Source organism: Sorex fumeus, unplaced genomic scaffold (genome assembly GCF_029834395.1).
Source record: "Sorex fumeus unplaced genomic scaffold, SorFum_2.1 ptg000029l, whole genome shotgun sequence".
NCBI lineage: Eukaryota > Metazoa > Chordata > Mammalia > Eulipotyphla > Soricidae > Sorex > Sorex fumeus.
This window is the reverse complement of record NW_026606086.1, coordinates 13694239-13710634: the sequence shown is the minus strand read 5'-3', so window position 1 is coordinate 13710634 and position 16396 is coordinate 13694239. Positions and strand designations below refer to the sequence as shown.

The following is a 16396-nucleotide window of genomic DNA, read 5'->3' as shown; positions in this document are numbered from 1 at the left end:
CCTGGAAACATCTTGCCACAGATTCAGACTACAGTGCTCAGGTCAGATTCACAATCACGATCACGACCATCCTATTATTCATCAATTGCCTCGAGCAGGCCCCAGTAATGTCTTCTTCACCTAGCCCTGAGATTTTTAAGAAAGTCCCATTTTCAAGGCTCTTTAGGAGAATGAGGCCCATCATTGTTACTAGTATTTGACATATTGGGTGCACCATGGGGAGTTTGCCAGACACTGCCGCGTGGGCAGGTTATATTCAGTAGCCTGCCAGTATGTCCAAAGTAGGAATGAGATAATAAGATGTCGCTTCCGGGAGCTGGGTTTTATAGTCTCTGAGTCTTGGCTGTTGATGGGATTACACAGCACCAGGGGGCCGGTTGGTGGGTGTGACCCCCCACCTACTGGAATTTGGAGGATCTGGGTGGAGGATGCTCAGCCCCGATCTGAGTAGGCTTGGAGATCTCAGTCCTGGGACCCGCTTGCCTTTGTTCCTCTACCGGTACCTTTATGCGTGTGGAGAGTGGTCTCAGCATGGTGGTGGCTGGTTCTGGAGGTCTTCGGCGGCCAGAGCCCTGGTCGGGGTGGGGAGGAAAACTCAACCCGCTCCCCTCCAAGGGGCCCTGGCGAGGACAGCCAGGCACGGGGGCAGGAGACTCTGTGCTGTTCTCTGTGTAATCCGTGTAATCCCATCAAGGGCCAAGACTCAGAGACTATAAAACCCAGCTCCCGGAAGAGAACAGGCCAGATTAATCATTCTTAATCCTACCAAGGTCTAAATCTAGTTATTATTTTTTGGATCATGACAGCATTTGTCCATGACCAAGCTCTTAACTTATAGTTAGGCATTATGGGACTTTGGCCAGGCCCATCTCAATGCCAGGTTAGCACATAGCTTACCGCTTGCCCTGGTTCCATTCAGTCCCTCGTCAGGACCCTGGTTTTGGGGGTGCTAGGAAGTAAGGGCAGCTGAGGCTTAGGTCTAGAGAACAGATGCCTAGGAGAAAAATAACACTGAGAGTCACATTTAAAAAGCATAGCATATACTGTCTTCTTATGTCCACTGAATAAATTATGCAAAGAATTTAGGGAGAAGAGAAAAACAATATTTACAAGTCAAAGAGCACAAAGTTTACAAATAAACACACAGTAATGGGAGTAACCCAATAAACCTAAGCTACCTGAGGCTATGCAGGAGGGACAAAACAATGTTATCCTAGAGAAAACAATCTTCCAGCACCAATCCCACCAAGAAATTATATTTATTCCATCTTATTGAACTATATAGCAATGGCATTTAAACTCTAGCAGAAATTCTAGTTTTACATCAAAAAACTACTGGACAAGGGGATGGAGTGATAGTATAGTGGGTGGGGTGACTGTCATGCATGTGACCAACCCAGATTTAAGATCCCAGTACCACACGTGGTTCCCTAAGTCTTCCAGGAGTGAACCCTGTGTGCAGAGACAAATAAGCCTTAGCAGAGTCAGGTAGCCCCTTAAAACAAAACTAGGGGACGGGCACAGAGGCCCAGCTCTGGGCAACAAAGCTGAACGGCTCCAATTCCAAACAGGTACAGCCCGCCCCCAAGGGCCTGGGACACTCTCTGGGCATGCGCAGCTAGATCCAGCCCCTAGAAAGCCGGTTTTCAACCCCTGAGCTGCGTGGGACGGGCACAGAGGCCCAGCTCTGGGCAACAAAGCTGAACGGCTCCAATTCCAAACAGGTACAGCCCGCCCCCAAGGGCCTGGGACCCTCTCTGGGCATGCGCAGCTAGATCCAGCCACTAGAAAGCCGGTTTTCAACCCCTGAGCTGCGTGGGATGGGCACAGAGCTGAATGGCTCCAATTCCAAACAAGAGACGTTCCCAACTTCTCGCCCAGTGCCAGGGACTATTTTCCCACTACGTATGCCATAGGAACCATAAGCTACCTTCTTAGGTGGAAACTTCTCTATTGTAGCTCAGCCACTAGAAATACCGTAGCCAATAACTCATAAGCCTATCTTAACTCACACTGCATATCAAGCAGAATAGTAACTAACAGTGAACGTGAAGGACTAAACCACACCTCTCACAATGGTAAAGCAACGCAAAAGCCCACCAAACTTTCATATTGAAGAGTCTAGCCCAGATGACACCAACAGTACTGTAGTGTTAGACAACCTCTCTGACAAGGAATTCAGAAGGGAGCTACTTAGGATGCTTAGGGAATTAAAAGAAACAATGGAAAGCAATGCCAATAGAAGACAAGAGGATCTGAAGGCAGAAAGGAGGAAAATGCAATCAGAAATGTCAAACCTGAAAAATCTCGTAGGCGAATTGAAAAACTGAGTGGAAGGCCTCAGCAGCAGAGTAACAGCTGCTGAGAACAGAATCAGTGAGCTCGAAGATGAAGTTCAGAGACTCTCCAGAAAAGAGCAGAAAATGGAAAAGAGACTCACAATTCGGGAACAGATGGCAAGAGAAGATCAGGATGAAGCCAAGAGGGCTAACATAAGAATTACTGGAGTCCCAGAGGTACAGGAAGAAAACCTTGATGAAGAAGAAACTGTCAAAGACATCATTGCTACAACATTTCCATAGCTGAAGAAAACTTGTGACCACATTCAGGAGGCCCGAAGGGTACCAGCTAGAAGAAATCCGAATAAAAATACCCCAAGACACATTCTGATCAAAATGACCAAAACCTTAGACAGAGACAAAATTCTGAAAGCAGCAAGATCGAAGAAAGAAATCTCTTACAAAGGAGCATCCTTAAAATTCACAGCTGATTTTTCTGATGAAACCCTCATGGCCCAAAAACAGTGGTGGGACATAGTAAAAAAACTCAATGAAATAAATGCCTCCCCAAAAATACTTTTCCCAGCAAGACTCTCATTCATAATAGAAGGAACAACACACAGTTTCACAGACAAACAACAGCTCAGGAACTTCATAGACTCAAAACCATGGTTACAAGAACAACTAAATGGGCTACTTTAAGGCAAGAAAGGCCCCTCAAATACACCCAATTTTAACAGAACAATGGGACAAAATCCCATAACAATAACCTCTCTCAATGTCAATGGGCTAAACGCAACAATTAAAAGACATAGAGTGTCAGGATGGATTAGAAAATTGAACCCAACATTCTGCTGCCTGCAAGAAACGCATCTCAATAGTCAAAGCAAACACAGACTCAGAGTCAAAGGCTGGAAAACAATCCTACAGGCAAACAGCTCCCATAAAAAAGCTGGGGTAGCCATCCTTATATCAGACCACATCGATTTCGGAGTGAGGAAGGTCATAAGAGACAGTGAAGGCCATTTCTTATTGATCAGAGGATCTGTACAACAGGAAGAACTTACAATAATAAATGTATATGCACCTAATGAGAGACCAGCAAAGTACTTAAAACAACTACTCAAAGATTTGGAAAAAGACATCAATAGCAACACAATACTAGTGGGAGACTTCAACACTGCTTTGTCACCTCTTGATAGATCAACCAGACTCAAGCTTAGCAAGGACATACATCATTTGAGGGAAACAATGGAAGAAAGGGACTTAGCAGATATATACAGGACACTTCATCCACAAAAAGCTGAATACACATTCTTCTCAAGCGTACATGGAACATTCTCCAAGATAGACCACAGGCTGAGCCACAAAACATGCCTCCATAAAATTAAGAAGGTAGAGATTGTATCAACAATCTTCTCAGACCATAATGCGCTGAAATTAGAAGTAACTCACACACAAAAACAGAAAACTAAGTCAAACACCTGGAAATTAAACAGTGCACTATTGAACAACGAGTGGATTAGACAGGAAATCAAAGAGGAAATCAAAAGATTCCTAGAAACGAATGAAAATGAGAACACGAGTTACCAAAACTTATGGGACACAGCAAAGGCTGTGTTAAAATGAAAGTTTATTGCTCTACAAGCATTCCTCAGGAAGGAGGAGCAAGCACACATAAGTAAACTAACCTCACAGCTTAAGAGCTTTGAGAAGGACCGAAAAAAGGAGCACAACCCAAACAGGAGAAAGGAAATAATAAAACTCAGAACAGAGATTAAAGAGATGGAAACCCAAAAAACAATCCGAAAGATCAATGAAACCAAAAGCTGGTTCTTTGAGAAAATTAACAAGATCGATAAGCCTCTAGCAAAACTCACAAAGAAAGGGAGAGAGAAAACCCTAATAAACTGAATCAGAAATGAAAAGGGGGTCATTACAACAGAAGCCACAGAAATTCAGAGGATCCTCAGGGAGTACTTTGAGAAGCTTTCTGCCACGGAACATCAAAACCCCGAGAAAATGGATAAATTCCTAGACTCCTACAGACTCCAAAGGCTGAACCAAGAAGACCTGGAATACCTGAACAGACCTATCACCATCAAGGAAATTGAAATGGTAATAAAAATTCTCCCCAAGCACAAAAGTCCTGGCCCGGATAGATTCACTAGTGAATTCTTCCAAATCTTTAAAGAGGACTTACTCCCAATGCTCTTTAAGCTTTTCCACAAAATTGAAATATCAAAAACACTTCTGAACAGTTTCTACGAAGCAAATATCACACTGATACCAAAAGCAGACAGAGATACCACAAAGAAAGAGAATTACAGGCCGATATCCCTGATGAACACAGATGCAAAGATCCTCAACAAACTACTAGCAAATAGAATCCAAATACTTATCAAAAAGATCATACACCATGACCAAGTAGGATTCATCCCAGGGATGCAAGGATGGTTTAACATTCGGAAATCAATCAACATAATCCACCATATCAACAAAAGAAAAGATAAAAATCATATGATCATATCAATAGATGCAGCGAAAGCACTTGATAAGATCCAGCACCCCTTTATGATGAAAACCCTAGCCAAAATGGGTATAGAGGGGACCTTCCTCAACATAATTAAAGCCATCTACCACAAGCCTACAGCAAGCATCATCCTCAATGGGGAAAAACTGAGAGCCTTCCCTCGAAGATCAGGGATGAGACAAGGATGCCCACTCTCTCCACTGCTGTTCAATATAGTACTGGAAGTACTTGCAATAGCGATTAGGCAGGAAAAAGATATTAAGGGCATTCAGGTAGTAAAGGAAGAAATCAAACTCTCACTATTTGCAGATGATATGATACTCTACTTAGAGAACCCAATAACCTCCACCAAAAAACTCCTAGAAACAATAGACTCGTATAATAAAGTTGCAGGTTATAAAATCAATACCCAAAAGTCCATGGCTTTCCTATACACAAACAGTGAGAGAGAAGAAAGCAACATGAAAAAAACAATCCCGTTCACAATTGTGCCCCAGAAAATCAAGTACCTAGGAATCAGTTTAACTAACGAAGTAAAGGACCTGTACAAAGAAAACTACAAAACGCTACTTCAGGAAATAAAAGAGGGCATGAGGAAATGGAAAGATATCCCCTGCTCATGGGTCGGGAGACTTAACATTGTCAAAATGGCAATACTACCGAAAGCATTGTATAAATTCAATGCAATCCCTATAAGGATACCCATGACATTCTTCAAAGAAATGGAGCAAACACTCCTGAAATTTATATGGAACAATAAGCCCCCACGAATAGCTAAAGCAATTCTTGGGAAAAAGAAAATGGGAGGAATCAACCTCCCGAACTTCAAACTGTACTACAAAGCAGTAATAATTAAAACAGCATGGTACTGGAACAAAGGCAGAACTGCAGACCAATGGAACAGGGTTGAATACACTGACATCTCCCCTCAATCATATGATCATCTAATCTTTGATAAAGGTGCAAGTAATGTGAAATGGAGTAAGGAAAGCATCTTTAATAAATTGTGCTGGCATCACTGGACGGCTACATGCAAAAAAATAGGCTCAGAACTCTGCCTAACACCATGTACAAAAGTAAGATCAAAATGGATTAAAGACCTCAACATCAGACCAGAAACCATAAGGTACATTGAAGATAAAGTTGGCAAAACCCTCCATGACATTTAAGCTAATGGTATCTTTAAAGATGCCACGCCACTGGCCGAGCAAGTGAAAACAGAGATAGATAATTGGGACTATCTTAAACTAAGAAGCTTCTGCACCTCCAAAGAAACAGTGACCAAAATACAAAGACAGTCTACAGAATGGGAAAGGATATTCGCCGAATACACATCTGACAAGGGGTTGATATCCAGGATATACAAAATACTGGTTAAACTCCACAAGAAGAAAACATCCAACCCCATCCAAAAATGGGGCAATGAAATGAACAGAAACTTTCTCAAAGAAGAAATCCGAATGGCAAAAAAGCACATGAGAAAATGCTCTACATCATTAATCATCAGGGAGATGCAGATCAAAACCACAATGAGATACCATCTCACACCTCAGAGACTGGCCCACATTCAAAAGAACAAAAGCAACCAATGCTGGCGTGGATGTGGCGAGAAAGGAACACTCCTTTACTGTTGGTGGGAATGTCCACTGGTTCAGCCCTTCTGGAAAACAGTATGGACGATTCTCAAAAAATTAGAATTAGAGCTCCCATTTGACCCCGCAATACCACTCCTGGGAATATATCCCAGAGAGGCAAAAATGCATAGTCGAAGTGACATCTGCACTTGTTTGTTCATTGCAGCACTCTTTACAATAGCCAGAAACTGGAAGAAACCTGAATGCCCACGAACAGATGACTGGTTAAAGAAACTTTGGTACATCTACACAATGGAGTACTATGTAGCTGTTAGAAAAGATGAAGTCATGAAATTTACATACAAGTGGTACAATATGGAAAGTATCGTGCTAAGCGAAATGAGTCTGAAAGAGAGGGATAGACATAGAAAGATTGCAATCATCTGGGGGATATAAAGTAACAAAGTATGAGATTAATACCCAAGAATAGCTGAGATCAGCACCAGGAGGATTACTCCATAACTTAGAGGCCAGCCGGGTATCCTAGAGGAAAGGGCAGTTCAGATTGAGAAGGGAGCACCAAATAAAGGTTGTTTGGAGGATCCTCCCAGGAGGGGAGATGCATGTCGAAAGTAGACGATGGACTGAACATGTTTGCCACTCAATGCATCTTTCGCAGACCACAACACCCAAAAGGAGAGAGAGAACACAGGGGATTGCCCTGCCACAGAGACAGGGGGGATGCGGGGATGGGGGTGGGGGGATATTATCCATGGTGGTGGAAAATGGGCACTGGTGGAGGGATGGGTATCTGATCATTGTATAATAGAAACCCAAGCACAAAGAATTGTTAATCTACAACTGTAAAAAAAAATAAAATAAAGGGAAAAAATTTAAAAAAAAGAATTTAATATTATAGCAATTATATATACAATAACTAAAAGCTATAAATATTCAACAAGAGTAATTTGATGAAATGAATTCTTGTGTTATCTTTAATGTATTGTACTTATTCAGGTTAAATTTATATTTTTAGTCTATTTTGAGTTGACTCTTGCTTGTGGTATAAGATAATGATTCAATTTGATTCTTTTGCATGTTCCTGACCAGTTTTCCCAGCACTATTTGTTTAAAAAACTTTTCTTTCTCCATTTTATTCTTGACTTCTTCATCATAAACCTCCACAAATATTGCAGATCTATTTCTGGTTCTTTGTTCTATTCTATTGAATAAGTATCTACTCTTATTCCAATTTCAAATGTCATCTATTATTGCCTTACAGCATATTTTAAAATAAAGGATCATGGCACCCCTCAAAAAAAAAACTAACTGGCCAAAAGATCTCTGAAATAACCTAAACTATGCTGTTATTTTCTGCATTTCGTAATGGAGATAATTATTATCAATTTACTAGTAGATATAATTATTACCACCGTGTATATTGCTTTCATCCATACATTCCCTAAGCAAATATCTACCTAATTATGTACATATGGACTAAAACAACAAATATATAATGTTTCTGTATAGAAAATACTTGACGTAAATATGAAAATGATAGAGATATATAGATAATCACTAGTTTCTTAAATAAAAAATGACTTGAACACAGTGGGTACCTATGTTTGCAGATCAAGAGAAAACAAAATATGTAAGGTAGAAACTTGTTAATTTCAATAGTCTAATATCTTCAGTCAAGTAATTTTTTTACTAAGTCATTTATGGCTTGGTTTAGTTGGTTGTTCCTCAGAGTATAAATAAAGGGGATTAGTGTGAGGAATATGGAAGTAGTTAATACTGTTACTGCCTTATTAGGGGCTGCCATGTCCTCATTTGATAGATGAAGATACAGCTGCCATAAGTAATGGAAACCACAATCATGTGGGAAGAACAGCTAGAAAATACATCTTTTCCTTTTTTGAACAGAGGGAAATCAAAGAATTGTTGAATAATACTTCAATAGGACCAAACCACAAATGTGAGAGTCATTTTTACGACAAATGTAGAAAAGAAAACAACTAACTTTTCTAAGACCTCTGCATCAAGCAAGAAATCTTCAGGAAAGGCTTAGCATCACAGGAAAAGTGGTCAATGACATCAGAGTCCCAAAATTCCACTCCACGTCCAAAGTTAAGTGGACTTGGAGAAAAATAATCAACTGTGTTATTATTATAACTGCGTTATCCAGCAGCCAGAGATAAGTCTTTTGCACACCTTGTAATTCATGACAGTTATGTAATGAAGGGGTTTGAAGATGGCTAGCTAACAACCACAAGACATAGTTGCCAGAAGAAAAAGTTTTACTACTCCAAATAGGTATAAAAAATATTGATGAGTGCAAATGTTATAGGTAATGGTTCTATCACCTGCTATACTGTACAAAATAGGTATACAAAAATTATACAAAAATAGCTATAAAAATAATTGACACGTGCAAGTGTAATGGTTCTGCCACCTGTTGGTATACTGTACAAAAATCAAGGACTAATGGCAGATGTGAATGGCATTTCCAAGAAGGAAAGGTTTTTCAGAAAATAGTACATGGCAGACTTAAGGTAGGCATCCACAAAGGCGAGAATGATGATGGTCAGGTTTCCAACAAGGCTCAACATTTAGGTGATAAGTAGAAATAAAAATAAAAATCTGAAATTGTGGGTTGTTTGTCACTCCCAGGAGAATGAATAGTCCCAGGGACATTATTCAGCATTCTTACACCTGTGGACCAGCACACATCCCTCGCACTAATTCACACCAGCAGTTAAAACCAAAGTGCTAGACTGGTGGTTTTTCACATTTCTGTACCAGTGGCCCAGTGATTGTAGAATGCTGCTCTAGATGCTGTGGTTTTGGACTGGTTATGTTACATCACAGGAACAGTCAAAAGCAGATGTGAGTCTAAAGTATTAGACTCACATTCTAATGTGCATTCAATCAAAATTTACTTTTCCTCCAATCCACATTCAATTCTGTGCTCTAGGTGCTGACTGTAGGAGAAAGTACCAATTATGAATGTTATTTCAGTAATAGTTCAAGGTGTAAAGATAATAGGTGTATTTCATAACACAAACCCAGTGGCAGAGAAAGGTCTTTTAAAAGATACCCAGGGGTAGAGTCACTTAGTACACAACAGGATATATAATTAGTTCACCACTTTAAGATTTCAATTTCAATTGCCTGCATTGGAAGTCACAGATTAAAATTGTCACTTTCCATCGCAGGAAAACACCAATCAGCAGTTATAAGAACTGTTGTGTGGTCTTAGTCAACACTAGATGCAGGGATGTGAAAAATCCTCATTTTTACTCCTGCTCTAAAAACTGTACTCTGTTAATTGTTATAAGTTTATTTTAATTTAATTGATTATTATATTGTTTAAGTTTGGTCCATATTTGTCTGTTCTCAGGGTTAAATCCTTTTTCTGTGTTCAGAGCTCATTCCTTGCAGTGCTCAAGAGACCATATGCTGTGTCAAGTTTAAACCCATCTTGCCCACAAGCAAGGCAAGAGCCTTACCATAGCATTATCTCTCCAGTCCCATTCTTGTTTTACAGTGCTTTTGAACACAAAAGGATAAAAGTCCAGGGGCATCCTTAATCTCATTAAGAATATTGATGCCATTTGAGGAGGATCTCAGAACAATAGTCTTCACAATGGTAGGGAAAAAATGAGGGAATCTCCAAATAGAAATCTAATCAGCTTACACAAAAACTGATGCAAAATACTAAATCATTCATCAAAATGAAATAGGAGCACAGAAATAATACAAAATAGCCACAGAAGAAGAATTCATAATAAAAACAAACTAAATAAATAATCTTACAGTCAAAACAGACATGAACAACACTAAATAAGAGGCGATGTAGCAGTGATTTTTTTTGTTTGTTTGTTTTAAACGAAGAACATGTACAATATAGGTTATAGGATGATAGCTGAATCATAGGAATCCCAGAAGGTGTGGAAATACAGAAAGATGAAAAAAAAATATTGGGACAAATGATAGTTGAAAACTTCCCCAATCATTATAGGGACTTGTGTGCACAGATGTAAGAGGTCCAAAGTTGGGGTAGAGTGATAATACAGTGGGTAGGGCACTTACCTGTACACTTCTGACATGAATTAGATGCCCAGCACCTTACATGGTCCCGAACCTTCCAGAATTGATCCCTGTGGACAGAGTCAGATGAGAACCCTGAGCACTGCTGGTGTGACAAACTAAATAAATAAATCAAAATGTCAAAAACCAAAGGTAAATACAGATTAAAGCGACTAGAGAGAAGCAAACCCTAAATATAAAGAAAAGAACATAAAAATCAGAGCAAACGTAGCATATAGAACCACATAAGCAAGAAAAGAAAGGAATAATGTATACAAAACATTGTGGGAAAAATATCTTCAACTAAAAGTCACTTTCCCTGAAGGGGGATATCATTCAGATTTGAGGGAGAAATGAACACATTATCAGACAAGAGTTTGAGACAGTTGCTACATTATAACCATCCCTGCAACAAGTAGCACAGCGGTCAGGGCATTTGCCATGCACACAGCCGACTTGGATTGGATTCTTTCATGCTTCTCAGAGAGCCTGACAAGCTACCAAGAGTATCCTGCCCGCACGGCAAAGCCTGTCAAGCTCCCCGGGAAGTATTCAATATGCCAAAAACAGTAACAAGTCTCACAATGGAGACATTACTGGTGCCCATTCAGGCAAATCAATGAACAATGGGATGACAGTGCTACATTGCTCCTACAAAAAATAAATGCCTAGGGATAAAACAATAACAATAAATGTCTAGGGATAGGAAAATTATACCAAATTCATTTGTATCAATAATTTCCTGAATAGGAATATGTTGTCAAAATGCATCAAGTGGCTGGATAGATCAGGAAACAAAACCCATGTGCTTGCTGTTTCCAGGAAACATACCTGAATACTTATGATGAATATAGTCTCAGACTGAAAGTAGGTGGAGCAATCACACAAACTGATGGCAGACAAAAATATCTGGAATATGTTTACTTAGCATTCTGTCTAGTCAAAGTAGATAGTGGGATGAACACCACATACTTTTATCTACACACAGGCATCAAACGAAGTGTCAACAAAGTCTATAAAGTTTCTGCTCACAGACCAAAAAAAGACACATTGATGGAAACACAGTAGGAGTGGGAGATTCAATAACCCATTTTTGTCATGATAGAGATCTACCAGACAGAATATCAGTCAAGATATAAAGGCCCTACATGAGGAATTAGAAGGACTGGGATAGATTGACCTCACAGGCCTCCATCATCGTAAATCTCAGTATACATTCGTTTCTAGTGCACACTGACTCTAGGAAAACCACTTTCAAGATCACAACTCAAACATATGTAAATTGTAATGTAAAAATTCAAATAGGATTGATTTCTCATTGAACGAATCCTGAAAGGCTGATACACTCATAATTCCCTAGAACAGAATCTCTTGTCTCACCTGTATTCCAACATGCAAGAACTTCAATATTGTTTATACTGTATATGTTATATAACTTGCTCACTTTCAAACAATAAATTGAAACATTGTGGAAAGCAAATAAAGAAGTTTATGAATATGAATGTCAATTTTGTTCCTTATTCGTAAGTCTTTTTTTTCGGGTTGGGGGTACACAGTCAGTTGTACTCAGGCATATCCCTTGCTCTCTGCTAAGGGTTCACTTTGGATCTGCTTTGTGGGTTGTATATGATGCTGGGAATCAAACCTCGATTGGTTGTGTACACTGTAGCACTGTCCTCCTGTTGTTCATTGATTTGCTTGAGCGGGCACCAGTAATGTCTCACAACAAATTGTGAGACTTGTTGTTACTATGTTTGGCATATTAATACATCACGGGTAGCTTGCCAGGCTTTGCTGTGTGGTCAAGATGCTCTCGGTAGCTTGCCTGGCTCCTCTCCGAGAGGGGCGGATGAATCGAACCTGTTCGGCCATGTCAGCCGTGTGCAAGGCAAACACCTTACCCACTGTGCTATCGCTCCAGCCCAGCTGCGTACAAGGAAACAAAAAAGAATTTGGCCATTGCCTCTTTTGCAAACCACAACACCCAATAAGAGAGAGAGAACAAAAGGGAATGCCCTGCCACAGAGGCAGGGGGGGACGGGGGGATGGGGGGTGGGAGATCTGTGGTGGTGGGAAATGGGCACTGGTGGAGGGATGGGTATTTGATCATTGTATAATTGAAACCCAAGCACAAAAATTTGTAAGTCTACAACTATACCTCATGATGTCTTACTAATAAAATTTTTTTTAAAAAAATAAAAAATAAAAGGGCTGGAGCGATAGCACAGCAGGTAGGGCGTTTGCCTTACAAGCGGCCAACATGGCCGACCCGAGTTCGATTCCTCCGCCCCTCTTGGAGAGCCTGGCAAGCTACCGAGAGTATTCGATATGCCAGACACAGTAACAACAAAGTCTCCAATGGAGACGTTACTGGGCCCACTCGAGCAAATCGACGATCAACGGGAGGGCCTTTACCTTTGGGCCTTTTAAAAGGAAAAAAAAAAAAAGAATTTGACCCACTGTACTATCTCTCTGGCCCTGATTAAATCTTTTAAATAATCATAGCTTTAAAATCTATAATGAAATGACCTATGTTAACTGATGCAATTAAAATTGTGACATATTTTTTAATGGAAATAACATAAATTATTGTATAAATAGAATGGTAAATTGAGAAAATAAAGTAGAGAGGGGTTGGCAATTAGAAGGCAATTAGAAGCATATTCATAAGTGTAATGTTGCTAGATTCTACTCAGGACTTTTACTACTTATTATATTTTAACATCCTTTTGTAGATATTATATTAATTAAAAGGAAAATATAAGATCCATGCAGATGCTGCTTACCATAAAAGAAAAAAATTAAAAAATCACTTTTATTTTGCTACTAAATGACTAAGCTTGGGACACATATCCAACAGAATTACCACAGATTTTTCTCATTTGATTCTGAAAATCACTGTCAATTTTAGGGAATAAAACAGACAAACATAGATTACTTAATTGGATGATGACAAATTATTATTTGTGATTATTAATAGTAAATTATTATAATTACTAGTAAGAAATTATTATTATCAGGTATATATTTTCAGATTATTAGAACTCAGAAATTGCAATAAAATAAGAAATATATGGTAAAACAGCAGTCCCTGAGTAGAACTCTGCAGTATTCAAGAATAACCCGGAACACTGCAGGGTTTGGCCCCAAAATTTATTTTATTTTATTTATTTTTTTCTTTTTTAAATCAGTCTCATATATTTGGTATATGAGTAGGGTAAATTTTTTTGTTATATTTAACCAAAATTTATTTTGAAAATAAACATTTTATCTAATACGTCTTAAAATCTATTTTGTACCTAAAACGCTATTAAGGAAATATTACATCAAGTATGAATAACAGAATCAGAATTTAGTAGTTTTGGTGTCATTTTATTTTTTTTTAAATAGCACAGCGGTAGGGAGTTTGCCTTGCATGCAGCCAGCCTGGCTGAGCCGGGTTCAATTCCTCCATCCCTCTGGGAGAGCCCAGCAAGCTATCGAGATTATCTTGCCTGCACGAAAAAGCCTGGCAAGCTCCCCGTGATGTATTGGATATGCCAAACACAGTAACAACAAGTCTCAAAATGGAGACATTACTGGGCCTCCTTGAGCAAATTGATGAACAATGGGAGGACAGTGCTACAGTGCTACAGTCTCATTTTAAAAATTCCACACAATAACATATGAAATATTTTAGTTGAAACATTATGCTCTTTAATGCTATGTCACATCTTTAATGTCATATAATGAATTATTTTTATTTATGCACAGATATAGTTAAGTGTTTTTAAATTTTTATTTATATAAATAAATATACACAGAGATAGATAAAGTGAAAAAGATTAGACATATATAATCATTTGTGTATATGTAGAAATGATAAAAATGAACATATGAAGGGTCATTACTGATACTCAAACATTTTTTGCTCATGTGCTTTTTTTTTTTTTTAAATCTGAGTCTGGAGGCCGGAGGGATAGTACAGTGGGTAGGGCATTTGGCTTGAATGCAGTAGGCCCAAGTTAAATCCCCAGCAACCCATGTGGTCCTCTGAGCACTTCCAGCTATAATTTCTGAGCTCAGACCCATAAGTAATCCATGTGTATCTTCTGGTGTGCGACCCTCCCCCCCCCCCCCCGAAAAATACAAACAAAAACAAAAACAGTTTTTAAGTAAACTTTTAGGGCCTGGAGAAATTGTACAGACAGTAGGACTTTTGCTTTGCACACGACCAACCTGGGTTTGATCACTGATATCCCATATGGTTGCTTGCACAACACCTGGAGTAATTCTTGAGTGCAGAGCCCAGATTAACCCCTGACCATTGCAGGGTGAGACTCAACCCCCTACTAAAAAAAACAAGTTGAAGAAAAAAAGTAGAAATTAAAATTATGAGGCTGATCTATTAGAAAGCAAACAGATGACTTAATCAAAGCTGGTTATCAATGTAGGCAGACCAAGAGGAGTCCAAAAATAGTACAATAAAACAAAAACATTGTGAACTGGATCGATAATACAGCAGGTAGAAAATTTGCCTGGGTTCGATTCCCAGCATCCCATATGGTCCCCCAAGCACCGCCAGGAGTAGTTCCTGAGTGCATAAAACAGGAGTAACCCCTGTGCATTGCCAGGTGTGACCCAAAAAGAAAAAAAAAGCCAAAATAAAAAAATAAATATGTATATATCTACATACATATATACATATTTATAAACAGTTACTAAAACGTATACCTAATTCCTTGAGAGCACAAGTTTTTTGACTAAATCATTCAAGGCTTGTATTACTTGTTTGTTCCTCAGGGAATAAATAAATGGGTTTATCATAGGGGATATGGAAGTAACTAACAATATAACCCCTTTATTGATGTTCATTTCATCTTTTGCTGTAGGCTTCATATAGATAAAGATAAGGCTGCCATAAGTTATGGAAACCACAATCATGTGAGAGGAACAGGTAGAAAATGCCTTTTTCCTCTGCTGTGCTGAGGGGAATCGAAGAATAGTTCGAATGATAGTAGTGTAGGACCAAACCACAAACATGAGAGTGGCAATGAGTATAAATGCAGCACAGATAATAATCAACTTCTCTATAAACTGTGTATCTGAGCATGATATTGTTATAATAGCATCAGCATCACAAGCAAAGTGATCAAGGGCATTATTATCACAGAATTTTAGTCCCATTACCAAGCTAACAAGTGGAATTAAGATCAACAGTGTAATCACCCAGCAACCGGAGAGAAGTCTTCTGCAGACCCGGTGATTCATAATAGTCATGTAATGAAGAGGTTTACAGATGGCAACATATCGATCATAGGACATAGTGGCCAGGAGAAAAAATTCTGTTATACCAAATAGATATCCAAAAAATAATTGAAACGCACAAGCATAATAGGTGATCGTTTTATCACCTGTTGCTATACTGTATAAGAATCTAGGAATAGTAACTGAAGTGAACAATATTTCTAAGATGGAAAAATTTCGCAGGAAATAGTACATAGGAGTTTTTAGGCGGGCATCCACTAATGTGAGGAGAAGGATGATCATGTTTCCAATAATGCTCAACATGTAGGTTGCAAGAAGAAAGATAAAAAGTAGAATCTGTAGTTGTGGGTTATCTGTCAATCCCAAAAGGATGAAAGTGGTTATCGCTGTGTGATTTCTCATTCCTGGCTTCTGACTTCTTAGTCTGCAAATAAATCTGAGAGGTAACGAGAGGAAAAGGAAGACATTTATTTGGTATAAATTTTGATTAAAAATTATGTGCTTATTATTTGAATCTTTGATGACTCTTTTCAAACCATTCAGACTTTTGATCTTTTAATTCCATTCGATTGGATAACAGTCTTAGTTTTCAAAATGAGTACAACTTTAATTAGGGGGTATCATTTACATGGAATCATATAAGTTATTATATGCACTCTGCAATAAGTTGT

The 16396-nt window shown here is 38.8% G+C and overlaps 1 protein-coding gene across 1 annotated transcript; it reads right to left on the bottom strand.

The window, feature by feature from the left end:
- Positions 1-15191: 15191 nt before the first annotated feature.
- On the bottom strand, positions 15192-16127 carry LOC130024889 (olfactory receptor 6C2-like). The gene has a single exon (XM_056115710.1). The coding sequence runs from the start codon at positions 16125-16127 to the stop codon at positions 15192-15194; it is 936 nt and encodes a 311-aa protein (XP_055971685.1).
- Positions 16128-16396: the final 269 nt, after the last annotated feature.